We start from the raw sequence: 23235 nt of genomic DNA, 5'->3' as shown, positions 1-23235 counted from the left end.
GAAAGCTGTGGCAAACTCTTGGTCCCACTTATGGATGTTGGAGCATATTGTGTGTGTGGAAAGCATGGGGAGTGGGGCGGGGGGAGAGATCCAGAGTCCTCCCTCGACTCGTCTGTTAGCTGAGGGGTCTGAGTTTCTGGCGGGATCGGCAAGCTTAGGCTGCCCCCTTCGCCTCCCCCTCGCCCCCAGCCCCCGCCGGCGCCCGCAACTCGCGCAAAGTGTCAGACGACGAAGGAGCAGCCTCGGATGCCAATCCCGGGGCAGGGCGCGCAGGCGGAGAAGTGGGGGGCGGGGGGGAGGGTTGGAGGAGTCACCGAAGCGTGATCGCCCGAGGCCCCTCCTGCCTGCTGGAAAAGCCATAAAAAACCTCGCCGAGGCGCGCAGCCCCACACTGGAGAGCCGACCCACTCACAAGGCAGCGGCGGCAGCGGATTCCGGAGTCGGAGAGAAGAAGCGAGAGGCGCAACTCCACGGACAGAAGGTGAGCGAGCTCCCCCCGACCCGCCCCCCCCGCCGCCAGCGCCTCTTCTCTCTCCCTGCAGCAGCTGCTCCCCATTCCTTTAGGGCGCAGGCAGCAGCCGCCGCCCATCGAGAAGAGCATCCCCACCTCTGGCCCGAAGTGGCGGTCTCCCCGCTCCTCAAACCACCTTCCCCTCGCCTCGGAATCCGTTCCTCTCCTTTCTGCTGCTCTTTGTCTCATCGGTGCTCACGGTTAGCGGGGTGCTTTCCTGAGGGCTGGATGGAAAACCTGAAGGGCGCAACTAGCCAGGCAGACTTCACTTCTTCCAAAGATTCGCAACTTTTCGCGCACAATCCTCCTGAGCGTATTTTCTCGGAACTAAGTTCCGCTGAGTTGAATCGGACTTACGCCTTAGTAAGTGTGCGTCGGATTGTGGCACTAGGCAACGAATTAACCCAGTAGAAGAGAGGCATTTCGCAGTTCTGTTCTTCCCTTTCCTGAGTTAAGAATCTTTCCAACAAATTCCTTCACAAAGAGAACTTTTCTCCCTTCCACATTCGTCTGCTCAGACTACAGCTTTCTCCTCATCAACAGCTGCTCTTTGTTGTATTCTTCTAGGAAGAAGAGGCTGTATTCTCATGAGCCAAGATGACAAATGTAAATTTCATCTTAGTCCACAAAAGCTTATGCGGCAATAACCTTGTTAGCCTTTAAAGTTATGAGACTAAATTCCACCCAATCCTTTCTATTTGTTTCTTCCTCAGTTACAAATGCCCACATCCTTCTGCAAGTTCAGTCACTTTTCCTGTTTGTGAACAAGTTTCAATGAATGACTGTGATAATATTATATTATGATCTTTTTAAAAGGGAAAACAGAAAGATGTGGAAGGTATACAAATAAAAATTGGTATAGCAATACCAGTTAAGTGGCTGATTAGCTGAACCAGTTTCTCTCAGTGAAAGTGGCTGATTAGCTGAACCAGTTTCTCTCAGTGAAAGGGTATGGCACGTTTTTAAGCTTCACAGAACTCTTCTTCACAAATCAAAATGGAAAGAGTGTCTTACCCACATTACAAAGACCTCTGAAAGCTTAATTAATGAAAAAATAGGACTAGATTTGAGGGCTGGCTCACTCAGAGCATTGCCTTGTACCTGTTATCAACCCTGTGCTTTGGAGTCTGTGCAGAGTACTTGCCTGTCCCCAGTTTTGCATACTTGTGTGATGGGGCTGGAGATGGAAACAACCCGTTTGCTTACTGTTGGGGCTGGAGAACCTATTCTCCAAGGCAATGGGCATGGCTTCTAAGCAGGCTTGAGTTCAAGGATCTCTTGTTCTAGAAATCAAGCCCTGAGAAATAGTTTGGTTTGATTTGAACAGTGTTGTTATTCAAAAGGGCTTCCGGAGAGCAAGGGACTGGTGGTCGCTGTTATTCTGTGCCTTTGCCAAAAAACCATAGAAATGTGTAATGTCCTCTCTCTTTCTCTTGCCTTCCCCCAGTCCTTTCCTGGTGTCCTATAGATGCAGGGGACCATGCGATTGTGGCTGTCAGTGATGACGCTTGCCCTGTGCTTGCTGATCTGTCTGGGAACACTGGCAGAAGCCTATCCATCCAAACCGGACAGCCCTGGTGAGGATGCGCCTGCAGAGGACATGGCCAGATACTACTCAGCTCTGAGGCATTACATCAACCTCATCACACGGCAGAGGTAAGGACGGAGGCATCACACTGTGGGGAAAGAGGGGAAGGACCTCTACAGGGCAGTGAAAACCTCTTTATTTCCTAATATCTCCCTAAACCTCCATTTCTCCAGGGTACTGAGAATCACAGCTTTACAATAAGGTTGCTAGAGGCAGTACAGAAAGGGGCTGTAGGTATTTTAGTTATGTGTTAGGATTCATAACCTGTCTAGTCTAAAGGAGGTTGATACATTTAGAAAGAAAGGGGTGGGAGAGCTTACAGTCTAGTTCAAAGGGGAAGACACTATAAATATAACAGTAAAGAAAATGGTATGAAATGTTTTTTATCATGATGACAAAAGAAAAAAGTAGAACTGCACTGAGTTCCTAGAATCTGTGGCAAATTTTGGGTGCTTCCATATGAACTGTTTCTTTCCGGTATTGACATAATTTGCTCATTTTTTATTCCTAAAAATCTAGATGATATCAATCCCAAACCATTGCATTCCTGGTTTATTTCCTGTTGTCATCCCATTTTTTCCAAGTTCTAATCTACCATGATGGGTTATTTTCACCACTACTTAAGGTGTGAATTGAGGGTAGTGCTATTGTCTCACCTGAGACAGAGGACTAGCCGATATCTTGCCTCTCCAGCTGTTGTGAAACTGACAACACTTTCTCCATAAGAACAGCCCTGCTGAATCAGGCCTCAGGTTTTTCCAATCCAAGTATTTTGAATCTAAAATGCATTTGCACAAGTATTTTGTATTTTGTATCTAAATTTTTTTTGGGAAGTATTTTGCCCATCTCTGAGAACAGCCTTGCTGGATCAGACCCAAGGCCCATCCAATCCAGCATCTTGTTTCACACAATGGCCCAGCAGATAGCCCCACAGGCAAGATGTGAGGGCATGCCCTCTCTCCTGCTGTTGTTCCCCTGCAACTGGTATTTAGAGGCATCTTGCCTCTGAGGCTGGAGGTGAGACTTCAGCATGCCCTCTGAGGCTCCCCCACGTTAGCAGATAATCCGAGAAGCCTAGTGAAATTGACATGCTGCCAGACTTGCTGCAAAGTGGGAAGGGGGGAGAGCTGGTCTTGTGGTAGCAAGCATGAATTGTCCCCTTTGCTGAGCAGGGCCCACCCTGGTATGTATTTGAAAGGGAAACGACATGTGAGCACTGCAAGATATTTCCCTTAGGGGATGGGGCTGCCCTGGGAAGAGCATCTAGGTTCCATGTTCCCTCCCAGGCATCTCCAAGAGAGGGCTGAGAGAGATTCCTGCCTGCAACCTTGGAGAAGCCACTGCCAGTCTGTGTAGACAATACTGAACTAGATGGACCTATGGTCTGACTTGGTAGAAGGCAGCTCCCTATATTCCTAAGAAAGATGTGTCCATATTGCCATTGCTGAAAAAATATTACTTTGTGTTCCAATGCTGTTGCATATATACTGATGGAACAAAGCCGCTTCTTTTTTGAGCAGTAAGCAATGGTGATGACAAGAGATGGGGCAGATGGTATATTGAGGTGGAAGAGGGCTGCCTCCTCCTTTGCGTGGGGATCAAATCATGAGTAATCACACGCGGACTAGATAAAACACAGCCAGCACTGTACTAGCATGAGTACAGAGTTAGCCAAAACAAAAGAGAAATCACTTCTGATTGTCATCTTGCTTGTTCAGAAAGCCCTCTGATTCAGGAGTGAGTGAGAGAGAACTTTGATCATTAAGCTTGTTTATAATTCATGCCGGGAGCTCGTGGAAATCAATACTTGCCTCTTTGTGGATGTGAGGAGACAGCCAGGTCACCCTGCCAGGTACACCCCACAGGCGGTTGGCAGACCATCTACAGGAGTCTTTTATCCAAGCTCATCCTCCCTTGCCTGACTACTGAGCTGAAAACAGTTTGTTTGATGCTCAGATCAGACTCATAAAATTGAGGGAGCATCCAGACAGTGGGTTACCCAGCCATAGTTTGGTGCTGAGGTGTGATACGGAGAGCCAATAGAGGCAACCAATTATTGTGTGGTTCACTTACCATGGTAAGTGCTTGCTATGCTAGTTGATTATATTACCTCGCTACCCCTGCTAACTTGACAAAGAGGCATCTTTTTAACGTGGTGATTCTCTTTATTTAGCAGGGGGAGAGTAACTGGCCCTATCCACTCCCAGCACAGTACCTCCAGTGACTGTTGTTGGTGTCTATCTTATGTTTCTTTTTAGATTGTGAGCCCTTTGGGGACAGAGATCCATCTTCATCTATTTATTATTTCTCTGTGTAAACTGCCGTGAGCCATTCTTGGAAGGGCGGTATAGAAATGAAATCAATCAATCTATCTATCAATATGGTATTGAGAATTTTACCATACTTCTGCACCTGACTGGAAACCTGCAGAAGTCAGGAAATGGAACAGTTCTCTAAATCACTTAGCTTAGCAGGACATTATAGATGACCAGCCTACTAAGTAATGACATGCGTGCCATGGTGAATTACCACTTGTTAAATGAGCACCTCTATTTCGCTTGCAAGCATAGGAGCTTAGCCGATAAACAGGCTCGTTTTGCTCCATGGAATGCATAGTTCTTGGTGGCCCTACAGTCACAGCTACCTGAGGGCCTTGCAGATGGGCTGAGGGCGTGGATGCATTCTGGGTGCCCATCTCCCACCACCTACAAAAACTGATTCAAGACAGAAGCTGACATCCAGACTAAGTTATTCAATACGACTACTGAGGAGTTACTCTAAAGGGCTACTTCATTTCAATAGGACTGCTCTGGAGAAATTCAGTCTATCATCCAGAGCGTTTCACTAGTGTCACTACCACAACCATGAATATTGACATCCTGCTTTCCCACAAAAATCATCAAAGTAGTTTAGAGAAGAAGACCGGGGGTGGGGGGGGGGGAGGGGAGAGACTCCTTGTCCCCAAAGGGCTCACAGTTTGAAAAGAAATATAAGGTAGACATCAGCAACAGCCACTGGAGAGATGCTGTGCTGGGGTTGGATAGGGACAGTCGCTCTGCCACTGCAGAATATATGAGTATCCTCACTTTAAAAAAATGCCTCTTTGCATCTGGAAATGATCCTGCTTGTTGTTTTGGACTCAGAGGCATGATGCCTCTCAATACCAGTTGCAGGGGAGCAACAGCAGGAGAGAGGGCATGCACATACTTCTTGCCTGTGGTCTCTTCAGAGCCATCTGGTGGGCCACAGTGTGAAAGAGGGTGCTGGACTAGATGGGCCTTGTGCCTGATCCAGCAGGGCTGTTCTTATGCTCTTAGAAGCAAGCAACACAGAAACAGGTGCTGTCCTCATGTTGCTTGTTATCAGGCACAGTGGCTGATATCCAGCACAGTGTTACTTCTCTGTGACGCTGGGCTGTGAGGCTGCTGTGCCATTCAAAGGCAGCATTGGGGTTGTCCAAGCCATGCTTCCACAGCTTTCCTTATTGTCCTGAATGGGGAAATCTGTGGAAGGTCTGCTCATGCAACTGCTTGTTGGGTACAACCCCGATGCTGCCTTTGAAAGACACCGGTGCCGCACAGCACAGCATTACGGAGACATAATGCTGCACTAGATGTCAGTCAGTGCGCCTGATACATCAGAAGGGCAGTACTCATTCCTGTGTCGCTTGCTTCTCGTCCAAAGCAACAAACAAGACCAAAGTGGATGGTGTATCCAAATCAGTAACCATGAAAGAAGGAGCCGCTCCCACAAAGACAAAACAAAGCACTATGCCAGAATATGAAAAATGATGGTTTAGTAAGCCTGCCTAGCAGTTAATGAAACTAATGCAGTTACATCTGCATAACTCCTACTGTGTTCTGACTTAAGACTGTTATAAACAACAGTAGCATGGTGCTTTCCCAGCATACCTAGTTTCTCTCCCACTCCTGTTTTGCTTAACATGCAGCCTAATGAATAGTTCTTGAAAGCTCATCAGCTTTCTCATGACTTGGTGACATTTTGGTTGGTCCCAATAATGGTATTACCTTATGAGGGCTTCTGGCATGTTGCGTGCCAAAGAGTAACACTGTTGATGAAGAAAAAAGTGAAATGGTTATACGTGCATGCACACACATACACATGCCTTTTTGTCTCATTTTTATTGTGTTCCCTTCTGTTGCAAAAACAACAAAGAGTCTTGTGGCATTTTAAGGATATGTGTGTGTGTGTGTGTGTGTGTGTGTGTGTGTGTAGCATAAGCTTTAAGGTGCCTGCCACAAGATTCTGTTTGTGCTAGCAAAGTAACAGAGCTTCCCTCCTGGAAGTTGTTACCTTCTTTTGTGCTTTCTGATTGTTTTGAGGTACCTTCTTCCCCCCCCCACCCCCCAGCTCTTGATAGATAGACTAAACCAGTGATGTATTTTCCCTGACTCCCTGCTAGCATCCCCCTCTTTGAACAGGTACCTCCTACACATTCATATTTAGAACTACTGCTGGGGAAAGCTGAAAGTTCTTATGTTTCTTTTAGATTGTGAACCCTTTGGGGACAGGGTTCCATCTTATTTATTTATTATTTCTCTGTGTAAACCGCCCTGAGCCATTTCTGGAAGGGCGGTATAGAAATCGAATTGTTGTTGTTGTTGTTGTTGTTGTTGTTGTTATGCACCCGTGGAGCAGTCCCTGGATTAAGGGAAACAGAAGTAGAAGAAACAACAACCAGAATAGATATGGCTTTCTCTAGATCTGCTGCTTCTAACAGACCTCACCCTAGCCAAACACAGATCATTCTTAAAAAGTGACCCAAACAACCTTATCAGCTGCTATAAGACAAGTTGTTGCTGAAAAGTGTGTGAAAAGATAAACCTTGACACATTTTAAAGTGGCCAACTCTGCTTTAGGGTAAACTCAGTCATACAAACCTGGACAGTTTGTGATTCAATCATAGACCTAGAAACACTTCTCCACAGCTGGCAAAAACTTGTCTTTTGAGAATGCCAAACTGTATGTGGATTTCAATAATTCTGAAAATGTTCCCACTGCCCAGGCTCTCTACATGGCAAAAAGATGTGTGTATTAACCACACAGGACAGTGTGTAAATTGAAGTTATATCTGTATAGGAAAATGATTATTGTGCAAAATGGCCCTTGGTGAGTTTACCCAAGTTGATGGACTCAAATGTTTTGTGTGATGTACTTCATCACATATATATTTACCTAAACCTTCTACGTTCTAGCAGCCACTTTGTGGTGTCTTTTTCCTGTTGAAATCTGGGCTAAATAAAGGGTTGAGGATGCAGAGTGAAATTACATTTTTGGCTTTAATATAGCACAACCAACAGCCACAGATTGATGGATTATCTGTATATACAATACAGGAAATGAAGAGGTGAATTTAAGCCCCATGTGAACAAAGCTGTACTTGCGCTAATGGGCATTCTCTGTTGTCATGCCCTAAACTATCCTGTGTCAGAGTACATCAGGAGCTTTTCTAAACAACGATTTAACACAGTTTTGCTACATTTCAGCTGGGGCGGGGGGAGGGAGTTCATATAAGGGAACCATTTTCAGTGACATCAGGACGATGACAGAAGATACCGTCCATATAGCCAATGGCATTATTCTGTTTCCCCCCGATGATTCACAGTTACTGCACATTATATGTGTCCGCAAAAAAGTAACACTTTGGTGCAATACTCTAAATGGCTTTACTTCAGGCACTTCAGGCACCAAGAGCCCCTGGTGGTGCAGTGGTAAAACTGCCGCCCTGTAACCAGAAGGTTACAAGTTCGATCCTGACCAGGGGCTCAAGGTTGACTCAGCCTTCCATCCTTCCGAGGTCGGTAAAATGAGTACCCAGAATGTTGGGGGCAATATGCTAAATCATTGTAAACTGCTTAGAGAGCTTCGGCTATAGAGCGGTATATAAATGTAAGTGCTATTGCTATTGCTATTCTTGCTTCAGTAAAGCCACCCATCTGGGAAAGCTCCTGGTTAAAGGGGAACAATAGCCCCATTCAGATATTAGGCTAGTTTGGACAGCACTTTATCAGTCCACATGATTAGAAAGGAGATGCATGAAGAGTGCACCCATTGTGACATCTTCCATGGGCATCCTGAAGCTCTTCTGGCATGTTCCTTTTTTAAAAAAAATTTAAATTAAATGCATGACTTTTTCTGAATGGCTGCTCTACACACACTCTAAATACTAGTTTAAACTAGTAAACCATACATGAGTTGAACATATCAAGGTCATTCACACAATCAAAAACTGTTCTACCTGAGTTTGGGAGTTGTGTGTGCTCCCAATTTTTGGTTGTGTGCAAGCAAGGTAAGAGGAAAACCTAGGTAGAAGTGATTGTATGGAAGCAAGGTAGGAGGAAAAATTACCCAGGTTTTCCTCCTACTTTGCTTCCACACAATCTCTTCTACCCAGGTTTTCCTCCTGGTTGCTTGCACACAATCAAAGGTTGTTTCCACACAATCAAAAATTATATATATATATCAAATAGATAGATAGATAGATAGATAGATAGATAGATAGATAGATAGATAGATAGATTAGATAAAATATAAACCCCTGCTAACTTGGCAAAGAGGCACCTTTTAACGTGGTGATTCTCTTTATTTAGCAGGGGGAGAGTAACTGGCCCTATTCACCCCCAGCACAGCACCCCCAGTGACTGTTGCTGATGTCTATCTTATGTTTCTTTTTAGATTGTGATTAGAAATCCATCTTATTTATTATTTTTCTGTGTAAGCCACCCTGAGTCATTTTTGGAAGGGTGGTATAGAAATCAATCAAACAATCAATCAATCAATCAAATAAATAACTAATAGAATAGAATAAATGAACAAACAATTAAATACATAACTATCTAACTTACAGTCATAAGATGCATATAAAAAGATTAGCTTGAAATTAGTCTTTCAGGAAAAAGAAAATACAGAGATTGGAGAGAGAAATTGTGTTCTAGAGGCAATTGTAGAATTCAAATAAAATCTGAAATTATGAAATTGAATGTTGCCATTTGGATGCTGCAGTAGCTGAGTTCGGTAAGTTACTAAATGTTCCATTTAGTCCTAGGAAATAATTACAACATAGTCCAGTTTCAGCTCATCCCCTAATTGATTTACTATTCAGACCAGATGAGATAGTTTTAATTAGGTTTTCATTGGTTCTGTGCTCTCACAATCTGAGGAATTGAATTAGAAGGGAGGATGAAAATATCTTCTTGCTAAAAAATACCTTAGCAGACTGATAACTTGTGGACTGTGCAATGAAATAGCCAAAAATGATGAAAAAATTAATAGAAATGTTACTCTTCAAACAACATTGTTAACGGCATGTGCTCACATGGATATGAACCAACGGATCATGGATATAACAAGCAGCAATTCCTGTAATTGTTGCAATTTTTCCAGCAGCACTTACACAATTGCTGCTGTCTATATAAGTGACGCCTTCTATTATATTTCTCCATTCAAGAGTGTGATTATAGCAAGTCAGGCTTGGTCATCTGGATAAAATGTGTGAATCCAGCTCTTAGTGTGTAAAATGCTAATGTTGTGCTACTGTAGCCAATAGCAACAGAGGTGACACCATGGTTTTGTGAATTGCCTATGCTACCTTGATTACAAGAATATATCTGGAACAAATTGCAAAGTGGAGTGATCATGGACATTCATGCCTTGAACCTGAATTGTCGCTTTTTGCAATATTCATCAAATGTATTTCCTTGATTGCTTTGTTAAGCAACACACTGGCACTTTATTATCTGATGGTTTGTTATTTACGATCATACTTTGTTAGATGAGACTTGTTAATCACTTACTTGTAAAGCCCAACCCACAAAGACATTACTTGGAAATCCATTAGGTTTCAAAGTCTTCTAGTCCAACTCTTTGCTCAGTGCAGAAATAATGGTGACCATGATATGAATGGGAGAATGGGAGGAACTGCAGCAGTGCTGTTTGCTCAGTGACCTATTCTCGTCAGCATCGGGGCTGCTTTATGAGTCCGCAGCAGCCCCAACACAGTCTGCAGAAGCTCCATACCACTGTGCCTCATGTCCACCAACATGTATAGGAGTAAGAAGTGTGGAATAAAGTTAACAGGAAAAGAAGGCACTAGCCTTCTATAGGGGTGTGCACGGAACCGCCAAACTGCGGTCCGGCACTGGGGTGGGGGGTTGCTTTAAGAGCGGGGGGAGGGTTTACTTACCCCTCCTGCCGCTTTCCTGCTCTGGCGCCCGTAATTTTAGTAGTAATTGGGGCGGCAGGCTACCTCCCTGCCGCTCCTTCCCCCCTTTTGCTATGAAAAGTTCCCAGGAGTCCTCTGCGCGCGCACACATTATGCACGCGCTTCACGTCTCTGTGACGTGCGCGCACACACGCAGAGGTCTCTTGGGAGCTTTTCATAGCGAAAGGGGGGAAGGGGCGGCAGGGAGGTATTACTACTAAATTACAATTACTACTAAAATTACGGGCGCCAGAGTGGGAAAGCAGTGGGAGGGGTAAGTAAACCCTCCCCCCGCTCTTAAAGCAACCCCCCCACCCGAACCGAACCGCCCAGGTCCGTACCAGTCTGGACTGGTTTGGAGGCCTTTAGAATGGCCTCCGGACCGGTCCAGGCACATCCCTAGCCTTCTATGTGTATTTACTTACCCTATCCACCTCCATGGAAAAAGAACATGTTTGCACTGATTAATCCAGTGTTTTAGACCATTTCCATATGACACTGAAGTGCCTTTGCCTTTTTGCACAGTTTCTGTCACATATAAATGTTAATCCAGGATATAATGCAGAAAAGAATAGTTTTTACAGTGAAATTTGCTTGCAACCAGTGTGACTTTCACATTTGCTTTATGAAATGATGAGAACAAAAACTGATTTAAGCCTCACATGTGAAAATGTCCGAAGAGTGGAAGGATGGTGATACCTTCTCTATCATCAGAGAAATGGTGCTTGGAATGGGAATTAATCAGAGTAGAAGCCACACTCTTTCTTATGTTCATTACATTGTCTCCTGTATCATAAATTAGGCCATTCATTTGCAGAAATGGTTACATTAAAATAACATTGCACATTTTTGCCAAAAGTCAACTAAAGGGCAAACTAATACAAAACATTTGGAAGCAAACTGGAATACAATAACTCAGTCCTCTTTTTCCTCATGTCATTCATCTTGATTGATTGAATAGCATGTGGAATCTGGTGGAAGAAGATAAAAGGTAAAGGAGCTAAATCAGGGGCGTAACAAGGCTGGAGTGGGCCCAGAGACAAAATTTTAAAATGGGCCCCGCGCTGATACACACACACACACACACTTCACAATATATAGTCATGTGACTTGCCTCTGGGGGGGCCCTTGAGGCGTGGGGGCCCCCAGGCAGCTGCCTCCCCTTGCCTAATAGTAGTTACGCCCCTGAGCTAAATGCCTATTCTCCTAGGTCTTCAACAAGATGGAATCTCAGTCTCTCTCTCCATAGTAGCATCCAGGTGTTGGGCAAGAGAAAGCTCCATCCTTTCTGGTTTCCAGAAAAATGGGTATGCAGTTTCTTGTTTCCCACTGTGGGAGAGATTTGGACAGAGAAGCAGGATCTGCAGCAGGATCTTGTCCTCTTGGTCTTGTAGTATTTGTAGTTTCCAATCATCACCCATACTTGACTGTATGCGCAACAGCTAGAAATGGCATGACAGACTAGTGCTAACCCTCATACTTACCAGAGACATCAGATATTAGGGATGAGCTGAAGCTTAATGGTAGAGCATCTGCTTTGCATGCAGAAGGTCCCAGATTCAATCCCTGACATCTTCGTGTAGGGCTGGGAAAGACTCCTTCCTGAAACCTTGTGGAGCTGCTGCCAGTCAGTGCAGACAATACTGATATACTTGGTATAAAGCAGTTTCCTATGTTCCTATATTAAACATTCACACTACAAGGATGCCTGGTGTACTCTTGGGTGAATAAACCTTATACAGTCATCCCTCGCGAACTGCAAGGGTTCCGTTCTAGGAAAACCTCGCGGTTGGCAAGGCATTAAAACCAATGGGAAACAGGGGATTAGGGAAATCGCAGTTGTGAAAAGACCACAAAATACAGTTAAAATAGAAAAAAATCACTCCCAACCCCCTGAAAATCACTCCTGAGCCCCCAAAATCACTCATGAAAATCACACCTGAGCCCCCCAAATCACCCTTGACCCCCAGAAATCACAAACAACCCTAAATTACAAAGAAATCTTGCCAAACTGTGGATACTTGGGTTGTGGTTGGCTAGACCTACCACCATTTCCCAGTTGCGGATACTTAAAACTGCGATTGGGAAACCTGCGGTTGGCGAGGGATGGAAGTACAGAATTTTGTTGACCAGTTCAAGAACTTGTTTGCTAAGTGCTTGGACTGTAACATTTTTATTTTTATTTCCATCAAATAGTCTTACAGTAGAACATTCACTCTCCCATTCTTACAGGTGACAGGAACAGTGCTTATTGTGCAGTGTTCATAAGGATTCAGGTGTTACCCAGAGACGAATTTTTGCATTTCACTTGATGTTCTGTCTCAGTCCATGGTCGCTGTCTCCTCTCCCCCATTCCATATCTTAGCAGCTCTCAGGGTGGTACAGGTCCATGAGAGGTTCAGTGATGTTTGTCAGTGATGTACGATGTTCTGTATGACACCATTGTGAAAGAGGGAACCGAAGCAGTCCTGAAGACTGCTTGATATTGGCACAAAGGGCTTGATATTGGGACAATTTTGGGAGGGGGGGGCGGAATCTCTAGGAATAGCTTCAGTCAAAACTGGCTATTTTTATCTATTTGTAGATAAAAAGAGCATCTCATGGTGACTTACTCTGCCATGAAGTCTTCAGACTATCAGGTTATAATGTGAATCTACCCATATTATAGGTGGTTATAATGTGAATCCACCCACTGGGAGAGTATTCCAGACTTTGGAATGCTTTCCCAGTGGCCATTCGCTCCTCAGACTCCATCACAGTTTTGAGAAAGCTGGTTAAATCTTGGCTTTTTATCCAGGCCTTTACATGATTGTTTTATTGCTGCTTCTGTGTGTTTTTATCCATGTACAGTTTTTGTGTTTGTATATTATATATTTTAAATCAGATTTGTTTTCATATTTTTAGCTTAATACGTTTAACAGTCATTTTTATTATATGTGTTTTAACTTTTGTAAACTGCCTTGGGATTGTTTTTAATAAAAGGCGGTATATAAATTTAACAATAAAATAAATAAATAAATATTAGGAGAGTTGGTCTTGTGGTAGCAAGCATGACTTGTCCCCTTTGCTAAGAGGGTTTGCCCTGATTGCATATGAATGGGAGACTGAATGTGTGAGCACTGTAAGATATTCTCCTTAGGCGGTGGGGCAGCTCTGGGAAGAGCTTCTGCATGCTTGCATGTTCCCTCCCTGGCATCTCCAAGATAGGGCTGAGGGAGATTCCTGCCTGCAACCTTGGAGAAGCCCCTGCCAGTCTGGGTAGACAATGAGCTAGAAGGACCAATGGTCTGACTCGATATATGGCAGTTTCCTATTTTAGATTCCTATAGCTGTTATTTATTGGAATATGCAACAGAGAACAAAACAATCATAACAGGGTTATTAACTCATCTGATTACATAAAAAGACCCCCACCCCACTTTTAGGTGAATTTTCAGTTTGTTAAAAGGTGAATGTTGATTCCTTGTAATGATGGAAAAATGCTTGCATGTATGTCTGAACTGAGAACTCAAGACTCACAAACTAATAAATAAACCCATTCGCATGGTGTTAGAGCTGTTTGCTGTTTTGTTAAGAGGGGCCCTGGTTTGTGGCATTAAAGCATGAGCGGTTGGCAATTTTTCTAGAATTCTATTATATTTACTGCAGCCAGGTCTCATCTTGATTGTAATAGACAGCATCCAGAAGTCCTATTCATTGACATCAACAAGGATTCTGCCTCATAATGGCTAGCAGGATCAGATTTTTAATTTGTTAAACTAATATAAAATGTCCAGGCATTTTCTTTAAGGACATTAACGCTCTCGATTGTTGAAGCTCTGGCCACATCTAAATACACCAAAGAGAGGAAGCAGAAACAAGTCTTGGATCATCCAGCCTAGAACATATGCATTTAGAATTATACTTAATGAAATTACTGTATGGGTGGTTTAATAATGCAGCTGGTTCTCTTCAGTTTCTTCACTTAAAACTGATGCTTTGTCTTTCTAAGACAGAAATCAATATTGAGACAATTCTTGTCAGCTAATGAAATAGAGACACCTCTATCTTTCTTCTGTATATTGCCATTTATATAAAATGACAATGGAAAAGCAGTTTTAAAATAACAAAAAATGGGTAGCTGTTTATTAGAAACTATAAATGTGTTTTTAAAGATAAGGCATTTCATGGAGGACAAGTCTATGTCCACCCAAGGTCATTAGCAATGATAGTGAGAAATGGGATATCTATGGGCGTGGCAGTATACTTCTAATTACTAGAAAATGAAGACACAACAGGGGATATTCAGCACCATCATGCCCTGCGTGAAGCCTTCCTAGAAGTATTTTTAAGGGATGCCTTGAGCCTCAGTTTCCGGTCTATAAAACAGTAATATTAAAGGGCTATCAGGCCTGAATGATGTCTATACTATTATTTGTAGTTATGCTCTCTCCGTCTAACATAGCAGGATTGTGGCAAGGATAAATGGAGGAAAAGTAGGATAAAAATAACCCCTGTTAACTGGGCAAAGAGGCACCTTTCAAAGTGGTGGTTCTTTTTATATTAAGCAGGGGAAGAGCAACTGGCCCTATTGAACCCCAGAACAGTGTCCCTCCAGTGATGCTTGCTGTGTTTCTTTTTAGACTGTGAGCCCTTTGTGGACAGGGAGCCATTATCTCCTCCTCCCCATGTAAACCACTTGGAGAACTGTATTGTTGAAAAAGTAGCATTTAAATAACAGTAGTAGTATAATCAATAAAAGAATTATATTGATTAATATAATCAGTTAGAAAAATGATTACAACTATGTGCTATGTGATCAATGCTATAAGTGATTAATGACTGCATTATAACCCTCCTGTATTAATAATTCACCATGGAAAATTTACTTCCAACCTGCTCTTATCCACTTCTGTGGCTTCTTTAGTGCAAACTTTCATTACGTCTCCAACAGCTAGTTGGAGATGATCTCCTGCCAAGGTCATTCACGTCATCCACCCTACCAGGACTCTTTCCAGATTAACCCTTACCACAGTGTCACTACGGATCTGCAAAGTGTGCTTCTGTATTGCCTGTGTATCTACATCACAGTCCCTGAGATGTCAGCAAGGCACCATTCATATTTCCAAAGCCTTCTTTTGGATTTTGTTCTTGCATTTTAGTCCTACAACGTTGCTAAAAAAAAAAAAAGCTGTGTTTTTCCGTTTTATGGAGTTTGGGGCAAACTAGAAAAGACTGCTCCCCTGGCTGGTGGATTTGCACAACACCCGTTAATTACATTGTCAATTTGATCCCGCCAAGCCAAAGTATTTTACGGCGGTTGTAGCTTTAATCTGGAAAGCGCCCTGCTCAAAGCCATTGTTGCCCCCCACAACACACACACACACACACCTGTCCTAGAAATCAGTCTGAGACTCAGAGACAAAAGCTTCAGGTGCAAAAATAGAAAACTGAGGGGTAGGAAATGCAGTTGCATAGAGGGAAAACATCTAATAAAGCATTCCGTTTACTTATTTTTGATACTGTCTTAATCTTAAGGGACTTAAATCAATCTCATTTTTAAACACATTTTTTTAAAAATCTCATTTAACAGGTATGGAAAACGATCAAGCCCAGAGACACTGATTTCTGATCTTTTGTTGAGAGAAAGCACAGAAAATATTCCTAGATCTAGGTAAATATAAAAGTGTTTTGTGATTGTGATCTTTTTATTAAGATGTGCAGCATTTTCACTAAACTATCAATATTCCTTGTTCCTTTAAAATAAAAGATTCATTTTCATATGAGAAATCTAGAATCATATTTTGGACCATTGGTATAAAAAGCAGTTTCTGTATTGTACTTTGATGGCTGCCAGTTAGTGACAGTTCAGGGTTGCTATAAATCATCAGTTTCTTTGTGTTTACAGAAGTACAATCAACTCTGATTTGTAACTGTGCCACAAATATACGGCATGTTACACAGAGGATAGGGTTCCCACTGGTTGCCAGTATTGGCTGACTTCCAGACTAAGGTTGCATGAGACACATAACATGCCATGCAGGTGACCGGGGGAGGGGCAATTTTCACAGATCCTCCCTTCCCTCTGCAGCCCTCTGTGCCTCCCAAAAATGTGTTCCTGAGGGTCCCATAGTCCTCACGGACATGTTTTCCAGAGGCACAGAGGCCTATAGTGGGAAGGGGAGGATCAGGAAAAAACATTTCTTCTCCCTAGTAAGCACAAAGCATTGTTCAGTGCACAGAACCTTAGTCTGAATGTCAGACATTGTCTTCTTTTTCTCTGGGGAAAAAAAATGGTAACACATTTTAGGCAAGTAATTATGCATTGGCGCAGTGAGGAAATGACTTGACTAGCAAACCAGAGACTGCCAGTTCGAATTCCCCCGGTATGTTTCCCAGACGATGGGAAACATCTATATTGGGCAGCAGCGATATAGGAAGATGCTGAAAGGCATCTGCGTGGGAGATGGCAATGGTAAACCCCTCCTGTATTCTACCAAAGACAACCACAGGGCTCTGTGGTCACCAGGAGTAGACACTGACTCGACAGCAAACTTTACCTTTAATTATGCATCTGCACTAATCAAATAAGGTGAGGTCCAGTCAGAGGTGAGCCTATTTAAGTCCCTTTGTTTAAATGGCAGAGCTAACAATGCTTTGCAGAATTCAACAATACCTTAAAGTACCTGCTTAACTCTGGCAAGATCCAACTCTTAGGTTTGGATCAAGATCAAGTTCTCTCCTAATATACTATTGCCTTAAATAGCTTAAGAATAATGGTGGAAAGTAATGATGAAAAAAAAATGAGAGGGAAAGAGGGCTGTATACCCATCCTGGATCATTTTGGGTAGGAATTATGTTCCTTGTTGTTAGACGTTATCTAGTTCTGTGACAAACAGCCTTTTCCAGATGTTGAGCAAATAAACAATGCTGTACACGAGTGCTCACATACAGTGTCCTGAGAATGTACCCACAATCTCCTACCTTACCCTGATGTGCTCAGAAGCCCCACATGCCCGCTGTCCGTGCTGGCAGCATTTGTCCAAAGAGATAAATGTTGTGCTCATGAACAGATTTTTTCCATGATCAGAAGGCTGGGGCACTCTGTATAGCATCCTGAGAACACCCCACACTCCCAGGACATAAGAACATAAGAACAGCCCTGCTGGATCAGGCCCAAGGCCCATCTAGTCCAGCATCCCGTTTCGCACAGTGGCCCACCAGATGCCGCTGGAAGCCACAGGCAGGAGTTGAGGTTATGCCCTCTCTCCTGCTGTTACTCCCCCCGCAACTGGACCCCGCAACTGGACAATGTCCCCCACAACTGGACATTGTACATGGGTATAACTTCCCTGCTTTTTTATCATCTGGAGAGAGCTCTGCCACTGCAATCTGCGGGGGGTGGAATCTCATGGGGACTTATTATAACAAGCTACCCAAGACCCCAATGGAAGGAGGCTTCCATTGGGGTCCATTGGAGAGGCTTCCAATACAGCACTGCTGTATTGGCAGTACTTAATTTGTCCTGTAGCCACCTAATGGCACAGTGGGGAAGCAACCTGCCTAGAGAGCAGGAGGCTGTTGGTTTGAATCCCTGCTAGTGCAGGAGGGGAGCAAGAGGTGAGAAATTAATGGGAGAGAAAGAAAAATCAACTCTGATGAGAGAGAGAGAGAGAGAGAGAGAGAGAGAGAGAGAGAGAGAGAGAGATGTTTAAAAATAGCATGGACCTGCCCCCACTCAGCCAGCCAATCAGATTTGCTGTATCAGCTGGAAGGGAAGGGAGGGAGAAGTGGGCCCAAATGCCCAGAGAGCTCCTTAGGATAATCCCGGGAGCTCCTGGGAACTCTCAAGCTACTTGATGTGCACTCCTATTCTAATGCCACTGCAATACCACTTCTAATGCTTGCCACTGCAATACCACTTCCCTTCATTTGACTTCATTTAACTCTTCATCTGAACATCTGAAAAGTTGCTCAGTGGCGCTCAGCTCATGAAGTAAAGAAATTTTAAATGAGGCTAGATAGTGGTAACAAAAAGCATAGTAAAATCTACCTACCTGTCTGTCTATCTATCTATCTATCTATCTATCTATCTATCTATCTATCTATCTATGTATGTGCCACAATTGAACATCATCCTAAATTATTTTTTAAAAGGTTTTGTAAATTGTGGATGATGCAAGTCATTTAATGGCACTAGAGAAAGACCTGCTGTTCTGGTAGCTCCGGGTCTTAACACTCACATCAGTTTCGGAGGATGAACACAACTGAAGGAAGCCCAGGAGGGTTCGCAGCTGGGGGAGTCAGTTATGTGACTTGCCTCTGGGGAGGCCCCCCAAGACATTGGTCCCCGAGACAATTGTCTCCCCTTGCCCAATTCTAGTTACGCCCCTGCTCAGTGGTGAGAGACATTCAACCAGTACTGATACAGGGCATCATTTATCTGTTCCTCATGGATTCCATGATCCCTGGTTTTGAAAATAAAACTCAGGACGGAGTTCTGGCAAGCCATAGCACCAACGAAACCCCATGATCTGGGCAGTGGAATTTTTTTTGGAATGCAGAGTGCAAGATTTGTACATTATTTTTTGAGCAAGAGTGGGAGTAAAGAGTCAAAAGGGAGTAAAGAGTCAAAAGGCTGATGATAGAAAATGTCTGTTTTATTGCTTAGCAAAAGATTTAATGTATTTTTCCGAGATGAATGTCATGAATGTTGGCTCTTAATTTAACATTGTTCTGCAGTGATTCTTATTGATTCTCTAAAAATCCCATTTTCAATGCAGCAACATTCAAAATGATGTGAAGAGATGCAGCTAAATGACCCCTACACATTTTTATAGTATTTTGATAGCTATTGAGACAAATGGCTATTTACTACAATCTCCTTTCTCATGGCCAGCAACTAAACTGACTTTAACAAGCAAGAAGCCAAGGTGCTATGGTACCTTATTGCAATGGTACTTCTGTATAGGTCTCCGGATCCCTGAACTCTTGCTCATTTTTTATTGTCCTCAAGCATGCTCTTTATTGCTATGCAGAATACACTACTTAGTAATGGAAACGAACCAGAAAAAATGTCCAGCCCATAAGAAAAGGTTCTTCTACTATTTAACTCTTTAATGGTCATGTTATGAACACTTTCGGGTGGGTGACGGGTTAGTGGGGGGCTCCCGGGCAGGTGGGGGCTTCCTGGGTGAGGTTAGTTTGGGGTGCCCCGAGCCTTGGGCTGGCCCTGTCTCCACTTCCATGAGCAGCCTTTTGAGGCTTTTTGCATTCTCGACCTATAGCAGACCCATAACAGACAGGGCTTAAGTAGGCTATTTCATCCCTCAATTTCTCTTTTATTGTCTTTTCATGAAATGAGAAGGCATAATAATTGATGGAAACTGATCCAAAGGCAGATTCACCCACATAAATGGCACACAGACATAATTGTCCCAGCATGTGAACTCTGCACACAATGGGACACAGCTCTGAGTGTGACTGTCAGATGTGGCCCAGGTATACATCCTGGCATTGGTTTACAAGTCTGTTTTTCTTGTGTGAGTCACCCACTGCAAAACGTGTGGGGACAGACTATCCAGATAGGTTGTACATAAATACCAGCTTAGGCCCTGGATATTTAAGAGAAGGTCTTCTTCACTATGAGCCCCGTCACCCATTGAGATCATCTGGAGAGGTTTGTCTGCTGTTGCTACCAGCTCGTCTGGTGGCTACACAGGAGCAGGCCTTTTCTGTGGCCATATGGACAGCCCTGCTGGATCAGGCCCAAGGCCCATCCAGTCCAGCATCCTGTTTCACACAGTGGCCCACCAGATGCCTCTGAGAAGCCCACAGCAAGAGGTGAAAGCATACCCTCTTTCTTGCTGTTGCTCCCCAACAACTGGTATTTAGAGGCATCTTGCCTCTGAGGCCGGAGGTAGCCTATAGCCACCAGACTAGTAGCCTCTGATACTGTAGACCTGTCCTTACTCTGAGACTCTGGAATGCACTCCCTGCTGAAATAAGGGCCTCCCCATCTCTGATAACATTAAAAAAATGCTAAAAACACATTTTTTCATCCAAGCTTTTTAATTAGACTGTGGTTTTAAATTTGTTTTAAGATTTTTATTTCTGTTTTAACTTGCTTTATGTTGTTTTAAACCTCCCAGAGACAGAAGTTTGGGGCAGTGTACAAATATGATAAATATGATAAATAATAAATATGGATGTAAACATGTAGACCCCCATGCTCCAGGGGCGGGTAGGGCCATCCATTGTTTCCGTGCCCCATCATGTGTAGAGCTGACGTGCTTGCACGAAGTTTTAACTAGCTTGAATTGGTATGAGAAAAGTATGAGCTCAGCCTGAGTCTTGTTTTATAATTGCTTTGGATTTTCAGGAAACACACAAACAATTAGGGACCAGCATGAACTTATGCCACTCCCCTTATGATGAGCAGTTTCCTTTTTAATTGTGTGAGGAAGCAGTTCATAGGAACTGCCCCCTCACACACCATCCAATGTAGTCATCACGCGTGAGGGGGACTTTTCACCTCCCATGCAATTAAGAGAAGCAGAACAGCATGCTGAGAGTGGGGCGGGGAGAGAGCGGTATATGTTTGTACCTAATCATGTGTGGATGAGATCATCTCGGATTTATCATCCAAACCAGCCTTAAATAATGCAGTGTACATGCCTAAAATCAGAAGTAGTAATGTGTTGCTTGTGGGCCTGGAAAATATAGATTACCTAAAAGTCTCTTTGAATATTGCACTGACCATCAGGATCTTTCCCCCCTTTATAATGTGTTACAGGTTTGAAGATCCTGCAATGTGGTGATGAAAATAAGAGCCTGTCTTCAATGTTTTCCTAGTTTTCTGACCATACCCCATTGCTAGAAGACCAGTCATAGTTTCGGTCCAAGTGCATGCAGCCATCATATTGAACTCTGTAGTTTTTCCTTCATCATCCTTGTACATACATTTATTTAAATAAATTATTTGTGCACTCTAAATGGTAACATTTTAAATGGGAGAGAGAGAGAGAGAGAGAGAGAGAGAGAGAGAGAGAGACCCATTCACTCTACAATGGGTAAAGATTTGTTTTGAGCTATTAAAATTGAGTTACAACCTCCTTCCTGTCTAAAGTAGCATGAACAATAATAATCGTGTCAACTCTAATAGTTGTAAAAAGTGGCATTTGTTTAACATTTTATCTGGTCTTGAGGCTCACTTTTATTTGTTTCATGACAACTACTGCCCATGACACAACTGAGAAAAATAAAATGATGTGGAAAGTGCATATTTTTCTAATCAGCGTACAGAATATTTTTATTGCCTCGATAAATATGTTAATAGCATTTTTAGAGTAAGGAGTGATTTTATTACCCACTGAATTCTGCTAGACTATCAAGACTAATTAAGACTAATTTTAAACCACTGCCACTTCATTTGTGTTAAGAATATCCACAGAGAAAAAGACCCATATTGGTTGTAGTTTTCTTTTTTTAAGACAACAGAAGAAAGTGTTGAGGAAGGATTTGTTTCAGGCAAGTATTGTACAATTTATGATGACAACATTGAGAAGTTAGTGCAGGGCTGCACAACTTATGACCCACCAAACTGAACACAGCACATCAGTCATGTATCGTGGTCAGACAGAAGCCCTATTCACATGCTATGTTCAACACTCATACAATCCATGTACAGTGTACATAGGTACAGATCTGTATGCAGGTACAGAGGAGAGCTGGTCTAAGGAGAGGAGAGCTGGTCTTGTGGTAGCAAGCATGACTTGTTCCCTTAGCTAAGCAGGGTCCACCCTGGTTGTATATGAATGGGAGACAATGTGTGAGCACTGTAAGATATTCCCCTTAGGGGATGGAGCCGCTCTGGGAGGAGCAGAAGGTTCCACATTCCCTCCCTGGCTTCTCCAAGATAGGGCGGAGAGTGCCTGCAACCTTGGAGAAGCCGTTGCCAGTCTGGGTTGACAATACTGAGCTAGATGGACCTATGGTCTGACTCAGAATATGGCAGCTTCCTATGTTCCTATGTACATGTTATGTTAAACGCAGGTGCAGCAGTACACTTCCTATCTGTACCATGTATTTGAAGGACCTGTATCCAGGTTCACTTTTAAAGTGAACACAGGTACAGTCATTCACACAAACCCATATACAGATATGTGAATGCAAGTGCAACATAAAAAGGCAATTTACGCTATCTCTTGCTGGGCTGGGGCGGGGGAGGAAGGAGAGAACGTACCTTCCCCATGATCCAGTGTGGCACTTCCAGCCACTTCACTCACGTGCCCACACAACTGGTGCTGCCATGAGCTGCGCAACATTCTGAAACCTGAGGAAAGGTGTTATGGCCCCCAGATATCCCACAATGCACTGCGTGACAAGCGTGGTGCATTGAGGGACTCCCCCGTGAGTTGGGCGCTCTTGGTGCCTGACTTTGTGTCTGCTCGGGCTGTGTGCCTCAGACTCCTTTACCCAGGTGAAAGGTCGGGTAATATTCCCAGGATACCTGGGGAGGCAGCGTCGGAATCGCCCTCGACCCTGATGCTTCACACGAACAGCCCTATCCAAGTAGGGCTGCCCAAGCCCTGGGAGGGCTGCTTGTGCGAACAGCCTCTTTGTCTGAACAGGGCTAGGTGTCTTGACAATTCCCTTGTTACTGAAATCCCAGGTAGATAGTAAACACAAAGCACAGGAGTTTTATCCAGCCCCAAGGGCCACCTGGTGGGTACATCCAATATATACGGTTCTCAAGCTCTCCAGTACTGATTTAGTGACAGTTGGTTATGAAAACAACCTACACTTCTTAATACTTGAGAATACAATGCTTAATCAAATGAGTTTTACAAATTGCACCAGTGTTGCATGTAACAGGGATTCCCTGATGTTATTGACTACAACTCCCCTAATCCCCAGCCAAAGGCCATTGCAGTT

At 43.5% G+C, this 23235-nt stretch overlaps 1 protein-coding gene across 2 annotated transcripts; it reads left to right on the top strand.

Annotated features, from left to right (window-relative positions):
* Positions 1-327: 327 nt before the first annotated feature.
* NPY (neuropeptide Y) lies at positions 328-21581 on the top strand. 2 transcript variants are annotated; one of them, XM_053265387.1, is made up of 4 exons: positions 328-481; positions 1980-2167; positions 15893-15973; positions 21095-21581. In XM_053265387.1, exons 2-4 carry the CDS (start codon positions 1980-1982, stop codon positions 21117-21119), a joined length of 294 nt encoding a protein of 97 aa, XP_053121362.1. In that variant the 5' UTR covers positions 328-481; the 3' UTR covers positions 21120-21581. The 2 variants fall into 2 exon arrangements, with proteins under 2 accessions (XP_053121362.1, XP_053121363.1); XM_053265388.1 differs by having other exon boundaries at positions 370-481; positions 1959-2167.
* Positions 21582-23235: the final 1654 nt, after the last annotated feature.

The sequence above is a fragment of the Hemicordylus capensis genome, chromosome 6 (assembly GCF_027244095.1).
Source record: "Hemicordylus capensis ecotype Gifberg chromosome 6, rHemCap1.1.pri, whole genome shotgun sequence".
Lineage (NCBI taxonomy): Eukaryota > Metazoa > Chordata > Lepidosauria > Squamata > Cordylidae > Hemicordylus > Hemicordylus capensis.
Note: the sequence above shows the minus strand (reverse complement) of the source record. Positions and strands in the feature narration are given on the sequence as shown.

What these genes read in the sequence shown, in the direction of transcription:
- NPY (XM_053265387.1), top strand. Translation starts at nt 1,980, where the DNA reads ATGCAGGGGACCATGCGATTGTGGCTGTCAGTGATGACGCTTGCCCTG. An exon ending in AACCTCATCACACGGCAGAG is followed by an intron (nt 2,168 to 15,892) that starts GTAAGGACGGAG and finishes CTCATTTAACAG; the next exon opens with GTATGGAAAACGATCAAGCC. An exon ending in GAAAATATTCCTAGATCTAG is followed by an intron (nt 15,974 to 21,094) that starts GTAAATATAAAA and finishes AATGTGTTACAG; the next exon opens with GTTTGAAGATCCTGCAATGT.